The 23,080-nt window shown below is 35.6% G+C and overlaps 1 protein-coding gene across 1 annotated transcript in view; it reads right to left on the reverse strand.

Moving 5' to 3' along the window:
• Window positions 1-23,080, reverse strand: part of LOC123540409 (uncharacterized) — an 86,953-nt gene that overhangs the window by 31,339 nt on the left and 32,534 nt on the right. The window contains exon 5 of the mRNA XM_053526062.1: window positions 22,907-22,969. Coding sequence (XP_053382037.1) covers window positions 22,907-22,969 — 63 coding nt within the window. The remainder of the gene's footprint in view (window positions 1-22,906; window positions 22,970-23,080) is intronic.

A 23,080-nucleotide genomic window follows, 5' to 3' on the forward strand; every position in this document is an offset into this window, starting at 1 on the left:
AATAATTGTCAAGCTCTCTGACATACAAGCAAACGTTTAAGCACTGTTTAACATCATGGCCTTTGAAACTGATCTTCGGCTTAAGAAAAGGAGGACTCAGTGCATTCGCGTGTATCGGTGCTATACACAGGGCACGTTAAAGAACCAGACTGTCTATTCGCAAAGAGCTAGGCTAAGTTAGCCGGATAAGTCTGTATCTAAAAAGGGTTTCTCTCTATCTGTTCTGTGGGCTTTATCTCACTCTGTCCCACTGGTCAGATCGCTCTTTGTCTGTACTAGAAGAGGATGAATTTGGCGCCCTATGTGACTGCGTTTGCTATATGTAAAGCGCTTTTGAACGTGTTTATCACGAAATTTGAAAGTTACCTTGAACCCAGCTATATTCTAACAAGCATCAGTTACCATGATCCACTTTCTTACATCATGCATGACATTGCAATAAAAGAACATTAAAGCCAAAAACATCAAAATTATTATTATTATTATATACCACATTTATATAGCACTCTTTTCATATAAAAATATGTTCAGAAGTGCTTTACATAAAAACATTTATATAATGTTCAATAAACAAGAGGGCCATGAAGGCCCTGTATCGCTCACCTGACCTATTGACCTAACGATCATCAAGATTAACATTCTGACAAAGTTTCATTAAGATATGGTCATAAATGAGGCCTCTGGAGTGTTAACTAGCTTTTCCTTTGATTTGACCCGGTGACCTAGTTTTGACCCTACATGACCCAGATTCGAATTTGACCTTAAAATTATCAAGGTTAACATTCTGACCAAGTTTCATGAAGATACAGTCATTAATGGGCTTCTAGAGTGTTAACAAGCTTTTTCTTTGATTTGACCTGATGACCTAGTTTTTGACCCCACCTGATCCAGATTTAAACTTGAGCTAAAAATCATCAACATTAACATTCTGACCAAGTTTCATTAAGATAGGGTCATAAATGTGGCTTATATAGTGTTAAATAGCTTTTCCTTTAATTTGACCTGGTGACCTAGTTTTTGGCCCCATCTGACCCAGATATAAAGTTGACCTAAAGATCATTAAGTTTAACATTCCGACCAAGTTTTATTAAGATATGATCATAAATATGGCATCTAAAGTGCTAACTAACTTTTCCCTTAATTTGGCCCGGTGACCTAGTTTTTGACCCCACATGACCCAGATTCAACTTTGACCAAAAGATCATCAAGATTAACATTCTGACTAAGTTTTATGAAAATAGATCATAAATGTGGCCTCTAGAGTGTTAACAAGCTTTTCCTTTGATTTGACCAAGTGACCTAGTTTTTGACCCCACCTGACCCGGATTTAAACTTGACATAAAACTCATCAAGATTAACATTTTAACCAAGTTTCATTACGATATGGTCATTAATGTGACCTCTAGAGTGTTAACTAGCTTTTCCTTTGATTTGACCTAGTGACCTAGTTTTTGACCCTACATGACCCAGATTCAAACTAAACCTAAACATTATCAAGATTAACATTCTGACCAAGTTTCATGGAGATACAGTCATAAATATGGCCTCCACAGCGTTAAAATTACTGTTGAAAAACGGCGTTAAACCCAAAACAAACAAACAAAAACAGCGTTAAAAACCTTTTACTTTGGTTTGACCTGGTGACCTAGTTTTTGATCCCAGATGACCCAATATCAAACTCATGCAATATTTTATTGAGGGTAACATTCTGACCGAGTTTCATGGAGATACAGTCATAAATATGGCCTCTACAGCGTTAACAACCTTTCCCTTTGATTTGACCTAGTTTTTAACCCCAGATGACCCCATATCAAATTCGTCCAATATTTTATTGAGGGTAACATTCTGACCAAGTTTCATTAAGTTTGGGCCAAAATTGTGACCTCTAGAGTGTTAACAAGCTTTGCATTTGATTTGACCTTGTGACCTAGTTTTTGACCCCAGATGACCCAATATCAATCTCCTCCAAGATTTTATTAAGGGAAACATTCTGACCAAGTTTAATTAAGATTGGGCCAAAACTGTGACCTCTAGAGTGTTAACACGCTTTTCCTTTGATTTGACCTGGTGACCTACTTTTTGACCCCAGATGACCCAATATCAAACTCGTCATAACCCAATATCAAACTCGTCCAAGATTTTATTGAGGGTAACATTCTGACCAAGTTTCATTAAGATTGGACCAAAATTGTGACCTCTAGAGTGTTAACAGTCAATTTGTTGACGACGGACGGACGGACGACGGACGGACGACGGACGACGACGGACACTTGGCGATCACAAAAGCTCACATTGAGCACTTAGTGCTCAGGTGAGCTAAAATGTTAATTGAACTATTATAGAAGAACTTAAAATTACATTACGGTAATAAGATACCAAGCATTTTAAATTGAAGGTAGGCAGATCAAAACATGAAACAAAAGTACAATATCGTAAAACATTAACCTACCTATCAAAGACACAGGTTAGAGCAGAATAGAACAGAAGATATCTTACATTTTGAACAGACAGAATTAACCGTATGATGTCTGCGAAATGCATCACAGCATGCAAACCATCCCGGATGGTTGGGTCAATCCCCACCTAAACAGTCCGGAGAACATCCACAATACATCCCACAGAAAAAACATCGCCAACATTATTCTGACACATTAGAGTTCTTAATTAAGGTAATTGATCGGCCGGTAAAGTACCTACATTATTAATCAGGTAATCAGTGAGATTAGTTCCCAAAGAACTCTATGAAATTATGCATCTTTAGCGCTTTTTTGAAACTTTGTAAGGTCTTGCATTCCCTTATGCCAGATGGGAGGGCATTCCATAACCTCGCAGCTGCTGTCTGAAAGCTCCTGTCACCAAATCGCATTGTTCGACATTTGGGCACCACCAGTTTTAATGCATTTTTCTGCGATCTCAGATTTCTGGATGGTGTATATATTTCTAGTATGTTCACTACATAAGCTGGTGATTGATCTTTGAGTGGTTTATATGTATGTGTTATAATTTTGTATTCTACCCTACATTGCACAGGAAGCAAATGGAGTTCTCGCAGCACAGACGTTATATGGTCGTATCTAGATGTTCTGGTTACGATTCTAGCTGCCGTGTTTTGGACATATTGCAGTTTGTTCATTGACTGTTTTGGAATTCGAATACTCAGAAGTATGTTCTTTCAAGATAGAAGTTATGAAATTTGCATGGAAAATGAGTCTCTGTGGTAATTATGCATTATTTTAGCACATGTTAAAGAATGAATATACAAACATATTTAGTTTGTCGTAAACATTGCCGTTAATCCTCTAGTTAGCTTCCAATGGGGACGTTAAGGTATATTACCTCTTATATTGTGAAGTGGTACATAAGGGGAAGCTATAACTACCAACCGAATAACTGTGGACCAAACAGACTTATTCCCCTTACATTGCATTTTCAGGTAAGAATGTTAAAGAGGTGTAATAGTCAATTCAAAGTATTAAGTTTTATACAGATTACTGTTTTCTATTGTTTTGTTCTATTATTACAAATGGGCTTATTCAATTTATTTTCATACAGATAGAAAATATCAAAATCCTTGTTCTTTACTTTCCTTATTTTCCTAATGTAAAAGTCTGTAGGGTTTTGTGGGGACCATACAGCCAATTATCGTTTAATAAAATTATTTTGTATTATTATTATTCTCTTTATATCTGTTTCTCTATCTTTAATTCAGGCGGCCATGTTTTTGACCTATCGGAATAATTTGAACAGTAGCTACAAAGGGTATCCCGAGTAACATTCGTGTAAAACTATTTAAAGGCACTGACCTCTATATTTGGATAAAAATAACCTTTCTTTCAAATTGAAATTTGGTCATAATTAGAACACTAAAATATAAAATTTTGTTTTGAGCTTTTGTTTTGAAATGATACAAATTACAAATTTACAAAAGAGCCAATTTCGTTAAACACGATACAGTTAATCAAAGACCTATGACATATGTACATTATAGGTCTTTGAGTTAATCTATTAAAAAATCAAAATAGAATTTTACTTGGATCTTGATTACCATTTACGTTTTCTATGTCAGAATATTATGTAAATACATTGTATTGGTTTTATACGAGCACGTAAAATGTCATTTTATTCAACAGAATGTAGTTTTTTTTCAACTATTTACAAATAAACTTTAGTTGATTTTACTACCTTTTACAGTGATTCAAATGTAAATAAAGCAAATAAATCAACTGATTCAATGAACTTTCCTACTTTCGATTTTAGTAGAAACACTGTACGTGATCATACTGTATAATAATAATTAATGTCTAATTTGTGTCGTATTAAGAAAATCGAAAAGTAAAAAAAAAGTCACTATCAATCTATATACATGTATTTACATGTATCCAGGACGAAACCTTATTCACTTACTTACTATTCAACCGAAAACAAAGTCAATTATGTATTTTATCACAGCATGATTTACACGAATACCATTAAGTTTAATATGTACACTGTTTTTTTTCAATGAATACCCTTTGTAAGATTGCGGCGGCATGATATTCATTATTCACAATCCTGTTTTCTGTTGACAAAAGGTGGCTGCCAATATCGTCGCCTAAAACATATTAACAATAATATATCGATTGAAAGAGACGTCATTTGATAAACAGAGCATCTATGATAGTGTTTGATAAAACATAGTGAAATTTGATTAATCAATTAAAAGTACCTGTTGTATTTACAGTTATATTCACTTGCAAAGTACCAAATAGCATCAATGCACGATGTACGACTTTGTAGAATATTTTTTCCGTTGTTTACTTTATCCAATCCCAGATGGTGTTCTTTTTAGACAAATAGTAGGTGGACCTAATGGTGTTACCCAGAGACTCAGACATTTTTTGATATCATACTAAAACCATTGTGTAAAGAAGTCCCCAGTTTCATCAGAGACGACATAGACTTTCTTAACTATTTACCAGAACAGATCGACGAAAATTCAACACTCGTAACATTAATTTGATGTAATTAGCTTATACATAAATATTCCATATTACCTTGAATTAGAAGCAGTTAGTTTTTTGGATAGAAGCTAGAATGTGTCTGTAGGACACAGGATGTACCCCCACTGGTACATTTGTCACAAATAAGGGGCAATAATTCAAATGTTTGCAGACATTCGACATTCGAAACCAGATCCGCACTTGACATAAGATACCAGAACGACATTGGACATTTAAATCCAAAACGACATTGAACATTACATACAAGTACGACATTGGACATTCGATTCGAATTCGAATATCCAATGTTGTTTTGGATTCGAATTTCCAATGTCGTTCTGGTATCGAATGTCAAATGTCAGTCTGAAATCGGATGTCCGATAAAGTTCTGAAATCGAATGATTTGTACAATGTCATTTTTGATTCGAATGTCCAATGTCGTTCTGGTAACGAATTCCCAATGTCGTTTTTGATTCGAATGTCCAAGGTTTTTCTGGGTTCGAATGGCCAATGTCGTTTTAGTATCGAATGTCCAATGTCGTTCTGAAATTAAATGTCCAATGTCGTTTTAGGTTCGAATGTCCAACGTCGTTCTCGGTTCGAATGTTCAATGTCGTTTTGGTATCGAATATCCAATGTCGTTCTGAAATCGAGTGACCAATGTCGTTTTGGGCTATAATGTCGATTGTCGGTTTTAATTCGGATGTTCAATGTCGTTCTAATATCGAATGTCGAATGTCGATTTAAATTCGAAGGTCCAATGTCGTTTTGGATTCGAATGTCAAATGTCGTTTTTGATTCGAATGTCCAATGTCGTTCTGGTATCTAATATGCGGTGACGTTTTGGGTTCGAATGTTCAATGTCGTACTGGTATCTAATGTCCAATGTCGATTTGGTTTCGAATGTCCAATGTCGTTCTGGATTCTAATGTCCAATGTCGTTCTGGGTTCGAATGTCCAACGTCGTTCTTGTATCGAATGTCCAATGTCTGTCTGAAATCGAATATATAATGTCGTTGTGGATTCGAATGTCCATTGTCGTTTATTGTTCGAATGTCCAATGTCATTCTGATATCCAATTTCCAATAACGTTCTGAAATCGAATGTCTAATGTCGTTCTGGTATCTAATGTTCTGGTATCCAATTTCCATTGTCGTTCATGGTTCGAATACCCAATGTTGTTCTGGGTTCGAATGTCTAATGTCGTTCTGGTATCTAATATCCAATGTCATTCTGGTATCCAATGTCCAATGTGGGTTCGAATGTCCAATGTCCAATGTCGTTCTGAAATCGAATGTCCAATGTCTTTCTGATATCTAATGTCCATTTTCATTTTGGGTTCGAATGTCCAATGTTGTTCTTGGTTCGAATGTATAATGTCGTTCTGGTATCTAATGTCTAATGTTGATCTGGTTTCGACTGTCGTTCTGGGTTCGAATGTCCGCTGTCGTTCTGAAAGCCAATGTCCAACGTCGTTTTCGATTCCAATGTCCAATGTCGTTTTTGATTGGGATGTCAAATGTCGTTCTGGTATCTAATGTCTAATGTCGTTCTGGGTTCGAACATCCAATGTCGTTCTTGTATCCAATGTCCAATGTCGTCCTGGGTCCGAATGTCCAATGTCGTTCTGAAATTGAATGTCCAATGTCGTTCTGAAATTGAATGTCCAATGTCGTTCTGAAATCGAATGTTTAATGTCGAATGTTTAACTTATTGCCAATTTCTCGCTTTAAATGTCCAATTTCGTTCTCTTAAGAAATGTCGAATGTTGAACTTCTCGCCAACTTCACACATTCTTGTTGGATGTTTTTGAAGTAATATAACGACGGACTTGTACTGTATATCTACAGATACATATAACTACTTGAACTTAATGTGCCGTTTAACTTAGTTTCAAGAATAGTCACTATAGTGAAAGATAAACAGGTAGGGAAAGACGACATTCAGAATTAAGGGGACGCATATTGCTACATTCACAGTTCATACAGCAATGCGGAAGGGTGCATATTTAAGAAATCGATAGTGGGAAAATAAAAAAACATATTCCTAAACTGATATAATACTGATGGACACCTGTACTATTCAGTATTTTGTGGATAAGGATGTGGTACTATGAATGTAATAGGAAAACAGAGGTCTTTGTGAAAGTACATTCAACACAAAATATTAAGCTTTTGTATAAGGAAAAAACAGGTTTTTTACAATAACAGTGTTCCAAATAATGTTGAAGGGGTGAGACTTTCTTTCTAACACACAAGGTTTGCTTAAACATGTAAAAATTTAACGCCACGTCAGTTCATCTCGGGATGGACGCCATATTTCTCATTGATAAAAAATGTAAACAAAAAAAATCAGTGTGGGATTAGCATTGCAAGGGCATAACATGACATTCTACACAATGAATACCTTAGAACAGATATCTAAGATGCTACACAGGTCAGGCGGGTTAAATGCATAATGTCGATCACTTGAAAATCACTTTGAAAAGGTGGTTAATTTTAGTTTGTTTACATGGTTTTTAATTTTCCCACGACTTCTCGGCGATTCACTGCAAATGTATTACTGCGCCGGACGAAAGGTAACTCTAATAAACAACGGGAGACAACTTAGGTGTCAGCACGTGTATGATTTTTAAAAAAACATGTCGATGATTATAATTTCTTATCAAATAATGAATCCTATTCAGATATTCGTCTTTAATATTAGAAAATTATTAATTTCTGTGGACATTTGTCAAAAAATATTACTTACAGTGGACTACTTTGCGCATCAAACTGGTTTCCGCTTCAGTTGTGAGGCACTTCTGTTATACTTTTTGACAACAATAACAAAACACAAAATGAATCAATAAAGTCACTTATAAACCGACTGCTACTTAAATCAGTGTAAGTAAAGTTGTTGTTACAACATTACACATGTTCGTTACGTTATGAGATAAAGCTTATCTTGAACTGCATAATCCATTAATTACGTTTAGATGATATTGCATTTACAACTTATTTGACCCCGTTTTTTTACGTGAATGACAGCATTCTCGTGCAACTCGTGCAAACAGAGTTATGAAAAGTATGGTGGAGAATTCAAGGACAAATTATAAATGACATTAAAGTGAGGATAACTGTATATTCGTCCAGTTTTGATCATTGACATTCCTGCTGTGTATTAGTAACTTTAGTGAACAAGATTAGAATGTTGCTTTTGCACATATACACATTGATTGGACCTCTCAATCAAATTTCATACCTTATTTTAGGGATTTTTAAGACAATACATTTTCAAAAGTTTGTTGAATGTGTTTTGATATTTAAGTGCATTGTAGTTCATGAATACCAAGTTAAAAATTAATAATGGCAACATTTCTAGGCCTTTATTGTAAGCCACTAGACTTCTGTAACGATAAATGTTTAATGTATTAAGGGGAATATACTCTTTTTAGTTTTGGAATGTGGCATTCCTTGACCACCGTATCTTTTCTTATGCGCTACTTTGTAAACAAACTAAATAATGTGTTTTAGCTCATATATGCGAAATGAAAAGCAAGACAGTGAACTTATTTCACATTCTTTCTTTAAATTAAAATCTGTAGGACATTGATAAATGTTTGGACAAAGTGAAGCACTATTATTTTCGCACCAAAACGTCTTAATTGTTGACTTTGAATGTACACAAGAAGTCTTATGTAATTCAACAATAACTTTCTTGTTTCAGTTTTTCTCATTTTTATTTTAGTGAGCAATCCTTTGTGTACTTATAACAGTTGAAACAGTATTCATTTAATTTACTGAAACCTTGTACTTTTTTGCAGGCAAATTTTATAATACCCCATCCACTTTTTTCTAATTTCAAAGTATGCGTCCCCTTAAAGTTACGATTATCGAAACAAAAATACCCGAAAGAAATTATCAAGCATGAAATTTCAAGGGCAAAATCAAAAGGACCTTTCGCAACAAATAATCGCGAAAATCAAATATCGGATTATAATGTCATTCCATTTGTAGCAACGTTTAACCCACGTAATAAGAACATGTTACAAGCAATACACACATGTAAAGCAATATGCTACAAATCCTCACTCGGGGCGTTGAATTCTTCATGTGAGGAAGCCATCAAGCTTGCTTACGGAAGGTCGGTGGTTCTACCCGGGTGCTCGCTCGTGATGAAATAATGCACGGAGGGGCACCTGGGGTCTTCCTCCACCATTAAAGCTCGAAAGTCGCCATATGTCCTATCATGTGTCGGTGGGACGTTAAATTCAAAAGAAAAAAAATGCTACAAATCAGCGATGGAAAGAAAAGTGTTTTGCAGTACAAAAGAATAATAAATAATAAAAGGCAACCTTAAAACGCATTCTTATATGTTTGTCTCCGTTAAAACACTCTTACGCTTGCAATGACGTCAAAGATTTTGTTGCGACCAAGAAAGAACGCTGCGGCACCGTTAAATGTCGCAACGCCGCTAAATGTCGCAACCACCGTTATATGTCGCAATGTTGACGTTAAATGTCGCAACCACCGCTAAATGTCGCAAAATCGTCTGCCGCTAAATGTCGCACCTTTAACGTTAAATGTCGCAAAAATTTGTCCACCATTATATGTCGCAACTCCAACGCTAAATGTCGCACAGCAAAATAAGAGTTAAACAGTCTTTACAACTTAGAGATAAGATTGGGTAATGCATGCTTGCATGCATCAGTATGCCATGTGTTGATTTGGGAAGGGCTGAAATGACCTTTCACTCTAATCTGCACGTTTGCTTTTCAGTGGTCCCGCACCATACATACGTTATATATTCTAAATCTAAAGGTTTGAGCACTAACGTAGTACTCGCCACAGTACTAAATTTATTTCAGGTCTGAACTACGTAATTCTATGGAGTCCTGTTTAGCTCATGAGATATTAAGTTCGTGCTCCGTATTGTCGCGCGTTGTATCGCATGTCTTGAGTCGACCTGAATTTCGTTACACAACAGCCCGGGGGCCAGAAATTGTTGATGGATGGGGGGGGGGGGGGGGTGTGGGAGGGGAACACCAGTTTAAAACAAAAGCGTCACCGGCGACGTGCGGTAGGTACGGGGTTCCTCTATCCGTATTTGTGGGAAAGTTTTTTATGTACAGGTATGAAATGCTGGCCTGTGGTGCATTTTTGTCTATTTTTTAAGGTACGTACTAGAGGGGCATTCCCCTTTTTTTAGTTGGTTAGGGTTTTTTCCCCTTGACAATTTTGAACTACAGGTATGGAATGCTGGACTTTCATTGCATTTTTTGTTCAAGATTTCGGTGTATGGGAGGGGTTAGCCCTGCCATTTTCGAGGGCTCAGGGGCTCTCCCCGGGAAAGTTTGAAAAATAGGTATAAAATGGTTGCCTCCGGTGCATTTTTTGTCTTAATTTTAAGGTACTGGAGGAGTACTCCCCTCATTTTAAAGGGGTCAAGGGTTCTGCCCCATTGGGAATTTTTGAAATATAAGTATAAAATGTTCGTCTCTGGGTCGGTTTGTGTCTACATTTTGAGAAAATATTATTTCCAAAATAGTCGGTTGCAATTTAGATGAGTATAAGTCAGTACTAAGCCAACAAGGATGGGGTTGGGGCTGGGGGATCGGCTCGGGCCGCGATCCGGGCATGTTACACAACAGGATGTTTAACTACGCGACACGAAGACTGTAACTGTTTTGTACCAGCTGTAGAAAACGAAGATTTTCTATTAATCAGCCACGGATTCTATTTCTTTGTTTGGAGGTTTACATTTAAAGTCATAAGGTGACTATCAAGCTTCAATGGCGGAAAAAGATCCTATGTGGCCCTCTGTACATTTTTTAGGTAAAACGGGAATTTTGATATTATTTTACTTTTAGTCTCTTAAAATTGTTTGATTTAGTCTCATTCCCCTCATTATCCTACTTTTCCGCCTACCCACACATAACCCCCCTCTCTCCCCACCCCCTTCAGAAATGTAAATATTTATATTTTCTATTAATTGTCTTGGTGCTGTGTGTTTTTGTCTTAGATTTCTGTGTCGTTATTCACCCCGTTCCCCACCCATACCCAACCCCCACAAACATACAACATCATTACCAAATCGTATTTACTTTAAGAAACCTTAGAATATTTCTGTCCTAAAACACTGGCCCTATTACAAAATAATAAATATTTTCTTGCGTGACTGTTCAAGCAAGGTGTGGAACTCAGGTGAGCGATCTAGGGCCAACAAGGCCCGCTTGTTGCTATACGTAACAACACTTATCATTAAGATAATTATTTGTATTACATAAACCTGTTAATTTTTCTTCCCTCAAAAAAGTAAATATACACAAGAAATTGATAGTCACAGTGTCAAATAGGAAGTGCGATATTTAGCGTTGGTGTTGCGACATATAACGGTAGGCAAATTTTTGCGACATTTAACGTTAAAGGTGCGACATTTAGCGGCAGACGATTTTGCGACATTTAGCGGTGGTTGCGACATTTAAAGTCAACATTGCGACATTTAACGGTGGTTGCGACATTTAGCGGCGTTGCGACATTTAACGTTGCCACAAGTGCTTCTATATTTTCTCTATTGTTTAAGATTAAGGGAATATTTGAATCAAAATAATTTGCAGCACAACAGTGTTTTAACACTATACACTCGGTTGGTAATACGTGGTATAAATAATCGACATTTGATATAGTGGAAACTATCGCGACTGTAACTAAGCGTAAAAGCAGCAACTTTTTAAGAAGGAGACTCAAATCAATTTTCTAATTATAAAAAGTATACTGTTAAACAGTATAATACTATGAATGTATCGTTATGGTAATAAATAAGGAGATATTTTATTGATTCTAACTATTTTTTTAAATTTGAAATCATATTCATTTTCTTTAAGATAGCTCAACTATAGTAAAGGCGAGACTAATTTAGGGGTCTGCAATTTTAGATGAAGTATGAGAAATGCCACAGTGGTATCTTTTCGGCGTGTGGATATTTATCTCTATTATAAGATGTTACTGGATAGTTTTTCTTAAATATACCTTGTTACTAGGATATATTATATACTGATTCCACTAAGGTGTCATGAGAAATGGTCAGCAGTTGACACATCATCCTCTACGGTTTTGCTATATAACCCTGTCTATGTGAAGAGCACCTAGGCTATGCAGCACTTCTGCTGCAGAGCGCCTTAGCTTTCGAACAGAGCTGCAAGATGATGGGTGTCTCTCAGTTTTGTCATTCAATCTAAATTATTATAATTATAATTAAACTTATTTTATTTTAAAGGACTATTTCGGAACTATGGATAAATTAATTTAACCCTTAGCCTGCTAATTTTCTAAAGTGGATTGGTCCATCATTCAATTTGGGCAATACCATTTATTATTACTAGGTGTGTCACTGAAAATTTACTGACTGAATAGCGAACAGTGCAGACCATGATCAGACTGCACGGATGTGAATTATTTATTTTAAATGTGCATCTAGAGATAGACAGATAGAGAGAGAGAGAGAGAGAGAGAGAGAGAGAGAGAGAGAGAGGGAGGGAGAGAGAGAGAGGTTTTATGTTTTATGTATTAATTAATTCAGGATAATTTCGGGCTTTGGAATGAATAAATCATATTTAAAGAACTTTGTACCTCATGTTTTTGTGTACTAAATAAAATCCACTGTACAATCGACTAATAAATTTATGAAACGGCTGATAGGGGTACAACAGAGCATGAATGTTTTTTTTTCAAAACAAATGCTATTCATTCTATCATTTACGCGAATTGCAACCATCAGTCAAACAAAGAATGAACTATGGCGACGAATTACACTATACAGACAACAAACTTATAACGATAAATAACACATTCTGAAAGTGAATAAACATAATCCATCAATGTTCCGGTGGGAAGTTTAATATATTCCCTCTACACAGGACCTGACGACCAGTGACAGTTTGAGAGAAGAGAAAGAAGTATATTTCATAAAATCTTGAAAACGAAACTTTTAACGTTTGACTCTATTATAATATATATTCTCTCACGCTTGGTATAGTAGACGCAACTTGACTCCGATGGTTGACCTTTGTATTATAATACATAATGAGGCACAACCTATTAGTGAAAAGGAGTGTACGTAAAACGCTTCATCTCTTTGCATTAAAAAAACATGAGCTGCACGAGAAAATGGAAATATAAATTTGCGTAAATAAGAATTAGTGTATTGGAAAGTTGTAACTGATCAAATGTAAGTATACATGCTTTGATATTGCACTGTATACAAACTAATTCCATATAAATATATACGGCTACCCTAAGCACCCTTATTTCTACAATGAAGTAATCGTTATGAATAATCAGCCTAAGGTCAACCATCGCGGTCAAGTTGCGACTACTAATAATCCCCAATGATAACGTGATTCCCGCCGAAACGCGAGGACGAGTCTAATTCATGATAACTGATAAATAGCAATGCATAATGCTTGCACGTACTTGACAAGCAAATGTTAGTATTTCTTTCATTTTAAATATCCACTTAATAGATGGAAACATAGCTCAGTTGGGTAAAATGTTGACAAGAATTGGATATAAGCGGATCGTTTTGTGGGTTCGAATCCTCATGAGGATTTTTTTTTCAGATTTTTTTTTGTTCGTTTTCATTTTTGCTTTCGTATTTTTGTTTCTTTCTTTGATAGTTTGTATTTGTATATATGTCTTTATTTAACACAACAGTATTTTCAATATTTGCATGTATAAATTGCACGCATTTAATCAGTATAATCTTTTATATATAATAAACTATTCTGATCTGCCATATCGCCCTTAGATACCTCTCTGTCTTGTTGTCACAGAGCTCATGAAGGAATCTTAATTTTTATGCAAAGTAAAATAAAAATTGACTGTCAATGCTGAGTTTCGAACCCACACGGCAAAAGATCTCTTGAACATGGGCAGTGTGCTTTACCACTGAGCTAATTCGTAATTGGAACAAAATCCAGAAATATTTAGATTGCAAAATGTTAGAAAAATGTTGAATTCCCTATGTTCCATTTTAATCTCTTTATAGTCATGTTTGTAAATATCAAGTTATCATTGGGGCATAGTATAGACCTTTTAAACTCTATTGTTGTTTCTAACACGTAATCCGAATTTTCTGCACATATATGCTTACTCATTTACCTTAACACTTAGAGTAATAATAGTCAAAACTGTTTTAACAAAAATAAATATTATCAACTGCGTGTACTTTAAATGCCACCATTGCTTTGTTCTTTGAAGTTTTATCTCATTTTTTTTACTGAAATACAGTTGTGTCTTTAAATGTTATTACCTCCCTGATGATATTTTAATATTTGATTAAATATCATTTTTGTCATAAAGAGCTAGTGGGTTATTTGAGTAACTCTTTCTTTTAACAGTAACCATAATTGATTTTTGAACCATCATTACATGTATTTAAATTATTTAAATTTTATTCCTTAACATATATATCGAGCAATATCAGTGGCATTGCGTAAATTATACCTAAACGTTTCCCTATAGATGGTGGGACAAGAGAAGAAAGATAGTCAGGAATCAGGCCGTTTTTCATTTTGTTGAATAGAATTACCTTATGGTAAAGTCGTCGACTTTCAAGAGATTCCCAAGGAACTTCTCTATGAAGTTCTTGAAGAGATACAAGTTTGGTAGCCTCAGAAACAATAGGGGAAGCTTCATCCTGAATTTTATTGAGCTCGAGTTTCTTATATTACTTGCAATTAAACTTGCAATTAATATAAACTACATCAGCATATTACTCAATAAGATAAGAGGTCTGATGAAAGATAAATATATTACTTCTATGGACCTTCTGTTAAGGTCAAGTTGAAACTTTAGTTTTCTCATGATATTTTTTTCCATGCCCGTTCTTTGATAGAGTTAATATGAGAATGCCAAGAACCATCGTCAGAAATGTAGACACTAACATGTTTACGATAGGATACCGAGGAAATAAGTTGGTCATGCATTAGAAGATGCGGGCGAAAATGTTTAGATGATTTACGTGATATGGTCATCGTTTCTGTCTTGGAAGGATTAAATTTAACTAACCATTTGTCATCCCAAATGCATATCTTGTCGATGTCAGATTAAAGAGTTACCGCAGCAGACAAAGGATGGTCAACAATAATACGCAAACTGGTGTCATCAGCAAAAAGATGTACATAAGAGCCCAAATCATCAACAATATCATTAATAAACAGTAAGAATAAAAGAGGCCCTAGAATAGACCTTAGGAACTCCTGCATCAACTAATGACCAATTGGGTTGGAAGCCTGGTAGGACAACGCTCTGTTAGAGAGATAGTCAGAAAACCAGATCAATAACCGCCCATCCAATCCGGCATTTTTCAACTTGAATAGAAAACCTTTATGCAAAACTTTATCAAATGTCTTCCTATTAACAAAGAAGACAGTCCATCATCAAGAGCTTTACAGAATGTATTGTACATATAAGTGAGCTGATTCACGGTCGAGTCCCCTGGAGTAAATCCAGATTGTAGAGAAGAGATAGAAAGATATTAGCAGAAAAAGTTAAAAAGATACTTAAATAAGATGCGCTCGAATACCTTTTCAGTGCAGCAAAGCTGCGAAATTGGTCGGTAGTTATTAGGTAAGGACAGCACAGACATCAGAATCTTTCCAAATTTGAGCTACCTTTCTGCGTTGAAGGGAGTAGTTAAAAAGAGAACAAATAGGAAATTTAATCACAGGTGCAGTTTCACGCAGTATCTGGTTACTAATTCCATCTGGTCTTGATGCTTTGTTAATATTTAAAGACATCAGGGCGTCTTTGGCGTCCTGTGGCGTAATAGAAATAAAGTCATGTTTGTTTTTAGTCGCTTGATTAACATTGTCAGGAAGGTCCTCATAAGAGTCGATTAACGAAGCCTTGCTGCAAAAGAATTCATTCAACAGATCAGATTTTGATTTAGAATCAAAGACAAGTTCCCGAGGGTTTGTGAGTGGTGGTATAGTTTGTTTATCAGTTGTAGAGAAGAAGCCTTTAATAACTTTCTAGAAATCTTTAGCCGTAGTAGAGTCAGATTTAAGTGTGTCAGCAAGTTTTGAGAAGTGATTTTGTTTAGCTGTGCGAATTAAAGATACAATTTCATTAAAAAAATAATTCTGAATTTTATTCCAGTGCCCTGGGTTCTGAGAAAGTTTAGCTCTGTAATAATATTTTTTTGCGTTTCTGATTTTTTTCATGATTTGTGTTGTGATCCAAGGTTTATCATTAGCTTTCATAGTGATATTTCTAGGACTTAAATAGTACAGATGTAGTATAGTTATTAATGTCTTCAGTTTTGAAAATATCCTAGTTGGTATCCTTGATTTTACGTCTTAGTAATGTATAATCGCCGCGGTCGTAATGACATATGATCCGTTTAAAAGGCTTGATACGGGGCGTAGAAAATGCAAATAGAGCATAAACAGGACAATAGAATCGTTGATTCTGGTCTAGAATTGGTTCCCCAACGCCAGAGGTTATAACTTTATGACTACAAGATACAAGAAATAGGTCTAGAAGAGCAGAAAAAGACTCTGTGAAGTGGGTAGGTTCATTAATAAGTTGCTCTAGATTAAACTGCTGGCAAATTTAATTAAGTTTGCGAGTCATTTATGGGTTCGACTGATTAAATTAAACCGAAAGAATCTTCAATCAGATTTGTATGATAGGCGTCGGTGTTTGGGGGACGATAAAAAAAAAACAGCAAACATGATATGCTTGGACTGAGAAGGGAATCCAGATACACTCCGCACCTCTGTGTTCGAGATCTAATCTACTTTCGTAGTAAAGGGTCTCCTTCAAGTAAACTATTACTCCACCGTAGTCGTTCCCAGTTCTGTCTTTTCTTTCTGGTGTGTGAAAGCAAGGAAGTTTGATATCGTTAGAAGATATGTTTGGATATAACAATGTTTCTATAATTGCAAGGACATCAAAGATGCCAAACTCTGCACCTAGAAGGTCAAATCTTATTTAAAAGGCTTTGTACATTATATTGTAAGACTGAACGGCATCTAGTGCTTGTTATTATTATTCCTTCTCTTGAGAAGGAATATTATAGTTCAATAAGTCACACTTGACTGAGCTGCTGATACCGAAAGCTGTTGTCATTACAAGCTGGCCAATAAAACTCCGTGACCTTAGAAATAACCTCTGACGTTAGACTATTCTTTCCTAATTGAGGCGACTCTCTGACTGAACGCGTTCCGTGGATTACATATTACTAAACCCGAGGATATTATTTCCTCCATTCTTGAGGAAAATAACATTCAGTCGACCAGATAGACCAGATAGACATATATCAGCAAATGTAAAGGTAAACAACTAAATAGTATCGTTACCTTGAAATGCATAGTTAATATATGAAAACAAATCCCATTGCGAACCTCTAATTTAGCGCAACAAATTCACGCATCGAATCGTAATTGATTAACCGGGTCAATGTCTTATTTCCGTATTTACTCTACTGAAAGTGGTAACAGATTTAATTTGTTGTTGGATTTAACAATTTATGTTAAATAACTAGCGTAAATACTTACTTGAAATTTTTTGGCAGTATAAAACAAGAAAAAGTGGAAACTTCACAGGTCGCTCAACACGACAAAAACGAAAATGTTGCAGGCTCGGTTTGATTGAGCCTGTTCATGGACGGTAGTGGAAATGCATGCTACCGTCCACGCCCTCTAGCCCCGGGTTGAGCAGAACTCAACATTTACACATGCTAAAAGTGCAAAAAGCAATTTAGAGACATCCGCAGATGTATTCAAACGGCGGTGAACATGGAACCTTCAATAATACACATGTTGAGGCGTATAATTCCATGATGAGCGGCGTTTGGTCCCCAGACATTGCAACCAAAATTTTACAAGATGATCATTTTATTTTTATATAGATATGCCCTAGAAGGAACTTTTGCTATGATTTAACTTGTTTCAGATAAGATGTTTGACATTGAAGAAAAGGCGGATGAGGAACTCATTGACAGTGGGCCAGGATTCGGTTGAACGTCACCAGCTATTAAGAAACATAGCCAAGTTGGACACAAAGATCCTTTAAACCCAAGAATAACATCTCATAAAGGAAAGGTTTTGATTTAGTTTAATCCCAGGAATCAAATGTTTATTTGGGTATATAATGTTATCTTTCAGTTGGAGCTTTAATTGGATGGTCAGAGAGTATGTAAATAATATGTTTGAAATAGTGACCAGAAGTACAACACAGTGCTAAAGTAATGGGAATTTCCATGGACAGGTAAAGTTTGCATGACCATGAGAAGGAAGAGTTACCTATTATGTTATAGCTGATAAGTGACAACAAAAACAGTTGGGCCAAAGTCAGGCTTACTCGCAGAGGAATACTTGATGCCAAGTGCATTCCATTTGAACTGGTCCGAATGATTAGGTTGAAATTTATAAAAAGAAATGTAAGAGTATTAAGTAAATAGTGAAATTGTACAGAATTACAGAAAAGTGCGTATAGAGAAAGTAAAAAGTCCATATTGAACGAATTATGATAACTGAAAAATGATATGAACTGACATATAAATAATACGTTATTATACATAGTAAGTTGTATAACTGAGCAAATTTGAGACTATGAGAATGAAATATATTTTTCTAAAATACTGAGAATGAAAGCTACGTCCAGATACACAGTTGAATCTGCTGACAATGCGATAGTACTCACATTGGTAGGTAGTAAATATTTATGATGTCTGAATAAAATGTAAGAAAAACCAACATCAAAACACACTGAAGCAAAACTGAAAGCTACATATACAAAGGGATATATTGGGAATGTAAAGGTACTTAGTCACATTCGTAAATACTTTTTAAAACACATGATGAAAAGGTTACATATATTTGTACCTTTAAACGGAGAACAAACTGATAAAGATTTAGATAAGAAATGAAAACCCAAACTCCAACAAAACGATATATTCTAAGTGATATCAGTCTGAAAAGGATTTCATTTTATACATGGCCCTAAAGAACAAATGACTTTTTTAACAAGGTTTCATTTTCAAACTTAGCCTAACATAGTTACTGTAACTATTTAACGTTCGTTACATGTACTGCAAGTTTATCTGATATACACAGGCACTGCAAGTATTAACATGTTTCAAAATAGGTATATACCAATAGAGTATCACTGCAAAAAGAAAATATATCTACATATATTTACAATCTGAGATTTTGTTTTTTATGACGTTACGTCATTGTATTATTTCAAAATGTCTGAAGACATGCACAACTGAAAGCAATTGCTGTGAAGAATAATAATCAGTCTCTCTTTCACGCACCGTTCTTGAATAAAACACAGTAGGCAAGTATAATATGAAATCTTTTCCGATTTTGTTCTCTGTTATTTACAGATTGCCGTCTACTGCTAGGTAAGTTCACTTGTTATATTGGAAAGTGCTTAAGATTTTAAGGACGCTCGCTACAGTTTCGTAATTTTTTTTCTCAATAATAGATTTTGATGAAATGTTTTGTATTAAAAGATCATATAATGATGTATTGAAAAATGAAATAAAAATACACATGTACTAGGTAACCAGCTTTGTTTCAATTTAATTTGCCCCTATATATAGTGCTATTTTTAACTTTTTTCAAAATTTCTATAATCCTGAAATATATTTCAGTAAATCACAATAATCAGCATAAATTTATATCTAAGCATTTTTCTAACGGAAAACAATATATCTATTTGAAACATGCTCAGAGAAATAAAAAAAAATGATTTTGTTAAGAAAGGAATACTTGTTCAGCAGACCCAAGAGCTATTTTTGCATATTTTTGTCAATTTTAAGTTGGTACTTCTGCTATTTTATCGCGTTTCACATAATAGAATTTAAGCAAACTCTACACATACCTTTGGTTATGTCAACCTAATTTAATAGAGAAAAGTGGAAACTTCACAAGTCGCTCAACACGACAAAAACAAAAATGTTGCAGGCTCGGTTTGATTGAGCCTGTTCATGGACAGTAGTGGAAATGCATGCTACCGTCCACGCCCTCTAGCCCCGGGTTGAGCAGAACTCAACATTTACACATGCTAAAAGTGCAAAAAGCAATTTAGAGACATCCGCAGATGTATTCAAACGGCGATGAAAATGGAACCTTCAATGATACATGTGTTGAGGCGTGTAATTCCATGAAAAGCGGCGTTTGGTCCCCAGAAAAAAGTAAAGGGTTTGCCCCAAACGAGAAACAATGGGCAGAACTAATCAACTGGAATTTAGGAAGAGGATCTGAGTTTATGGAGCCTGCGTATCACAGGAACTGTCAAAAGACAAAATTAACAAGCAAATTCGATGAATTGGTATCCCCCGCCGAAAGGGTTTGTGGTGAGGAATGGCAAAAATATATATCCGGCAAAAAGTGAAAGGATGTTAATAAGAAGCAAATAATTTCATTAGTCAAAATCAATTTAACAGAAAACAAATGTTTAATTAAAGAGTATATAATAAATGTATGATACTTTGATCCTGACTAAAGAATTTATTTTGAATGGGATATGCTTACTGTAATAAGCTTAGCTTTTAAAATTAAATGCAGTTAATTGAAATATGAGCTTGAAGTTTAACTGGAACGAAATATTGTCTTCTAGTGGTTTGGCATCAGGTTTTGCTGTTTAACATGTACAGTTGTCCTTAAGAGAACACAGGTAAGATATCTTGAACATGGCTGAGGGCAAGGTTTGTGCAGTCACAACTTAACATGTTGAAGGTTTGAACATTTAAAAAAAAAAAAAAAAAGGAATGGAAATATATATATGTATATATACATATATGTATATATTTTTTTTTTAGGGGGTGGGGGTGCAGGGGAACGGGAGAGGAGACAAAATTTCACATGTTGATTATAAATATTGATTGAAAATTAAACATGAAAAAAAAGGGTAAAAGGGTGAAGTTGGGGGGAGTTGGGGGGGAGAGGATGCATGATCAGTGGTGGGCATGACTGGGTGGAGAAGTGAGGTGGGGGAATGGTACAACTTGGAAGGTTTGAAAAAAAATCTAAAATAAGAAATGAAAAAAAAAAAAATTTTTTTTTTGGGGGGGGGGGGGGGGGGGTGGGGGGGGGGAGGGGGTGTGACCAAGGCAAGTGGGTGCGCAACTTCACATGTTTATAATAAATGTTCATATAAAAGAATGAAAGAAATTTAATGAAATTCTGCCAAATGGTAAGTTTGTTATGTACAAATAAATGATGTGGATTTTTAGACAATTAAAGGGCAATAACTCTGAAGTTACAAAAGAAATCCGTACAAAACTGTCTGTGCACAACCACATTATAGTGCTCTCAATTCTGTTAAAGTTTCATAGTTCTAGGTCAAATATATCAAAAGTTACGATGCAGAAATTGCCATATCTATAGATCTATAGTACCCTATATAGTTAACACTAGAAATTTTTAAGGGCCATAACTCTGGTGTTACTTGGGCAATCTGTCTTAAACTTGATGGGCCCCATAACCTCATAGTGGTGAACATGTATATGAAGTTTGTTTGAAAAAAATCTAAAATAAGGAATTTTTTTTTTTTTTTTTTTTTTGGGGGGGGGGGGGGGGGGGTGGGGGGGGGAGGTGTGTGATCAAGGTAAGGGGGGTGACCAGGTGTGGGTACACAACTTCACATGTTTACAATAAATGTTCATGGAAAAGAATGAAAGAAATTTAATGAAATTCTACCAAATGGTAAGTTTGTTATGTACAAATATGTGTATTTTTATACAATTAAAGGGCAATAACTCTTAATTTACAAAATAAATCCGAATGAAATTGTGTGTACACAACCACATTATGGTGATCTAAATTCTGTTTAAGTTTCATAGTTCTAAGTCAAATATATCAAAAGTTATGATGCAGAAATTGCCATATTTATAGTACCCTATATAGTTAATACTAAAAACTTCTAAGGGCCATAACTCTGGTGTTACTTGGGCAATCTGACTGAAACTTGACGGGCCGCAAGAACTCATAGTGGTGAACACGTATATGAAGTTTTAAATAAATATTCCCAACCATTTCCTAGATATGGCTCCGGACGGACGGACGGACGGACGGAAAGACGGAAGGACGGACGGACGGAAAGACGGACGGAAGGACGGACGGACGGACGGACGGACAACGCCAAAACTATATCCCTCCGACTTTCGTCGGGGGATAAAAAGCAGCACCATATCCAAGGGGTGATTAAACGATTACCAAGGCTATGAAAGGGGTAGTACTGGAACCGCCCAGGCCGAAATGGTCATGTTGAGAATCTAAACAGTACCTGGGGGCTTAAAACATGGGGGACATAAAAGTCGTGCTGAACGATCTGAGAAGATCGAAATATAACAGCCCTGATTGAATTTATCAAACGGAAGATTTCTTAATAAGCGGATTTTAAGGTGTTTCTGAAGCATTTTGATGTCGTAGAACGATGAAAGTTTCCGCCTTTCTCCGAACGAAACCTATAGTTTACTAATACGGATGTACGGTATGGGAACGGTGCGGGATTTGAAACAGCTCTGACTCAATGCAGGGTTGGAGTGCCGGTAACAATAATAGACTCCAGTATATGTCGGACTGAAGCAATTTGAACTACAAGTACTTTAAATGTATATATTTTGTAACCATGGTGATACTTACCCTAACCTCTAGTCTGTATATTATACATTTTATACATTAAATGCATGCCAACATATATTTACAATAATTTGTGAATTTTTGCCGTACGCGACATTAGATATTCACTCCTGGGTATGCGCAGAAGACCGCACCAACACTGCAGTGAGCTACATCGATTACAAACACAACCAATTTGGCACGGTGTTGAGGTAAATACTTATTTCGCTTTTTGTTTTTCAGTATGTACCTCTGTGTATATAGGTTGGATACAGCTATTGAATGATGGCCACTGAATTCTACTTACGTTTTTTCATATGAATATACTCGTCATCTGCAGCAGAGTGCAACCTGCTTGTCTCTGTTTCTTCTGAATAAAAAAAAAATTCTTAACGGCAAAGAACTAAATATTATAACAGCTCGTTTGGAGGCAAAGATGATTTGAATAAGTCTCATAATAAAACTATTAATTTGTCAGTCG

The sequence above is a fragment of the Mercenaria mercenaria genome, chromosome 16, assembly GCF_021730395.1.
Source record: "Mercenaria mercenaria strain notata chromosome 16, MADL_Memer_1, whole genome shotgun sequence".
In the NCBI taxonomy this organism is placed as follows: domain Eukaryota; kingdom Metazoa; phylum Mollusca; class Bivalvia; order Venerida; family Veneridae; genus Mercenaria; species Mercenaria mercenaria.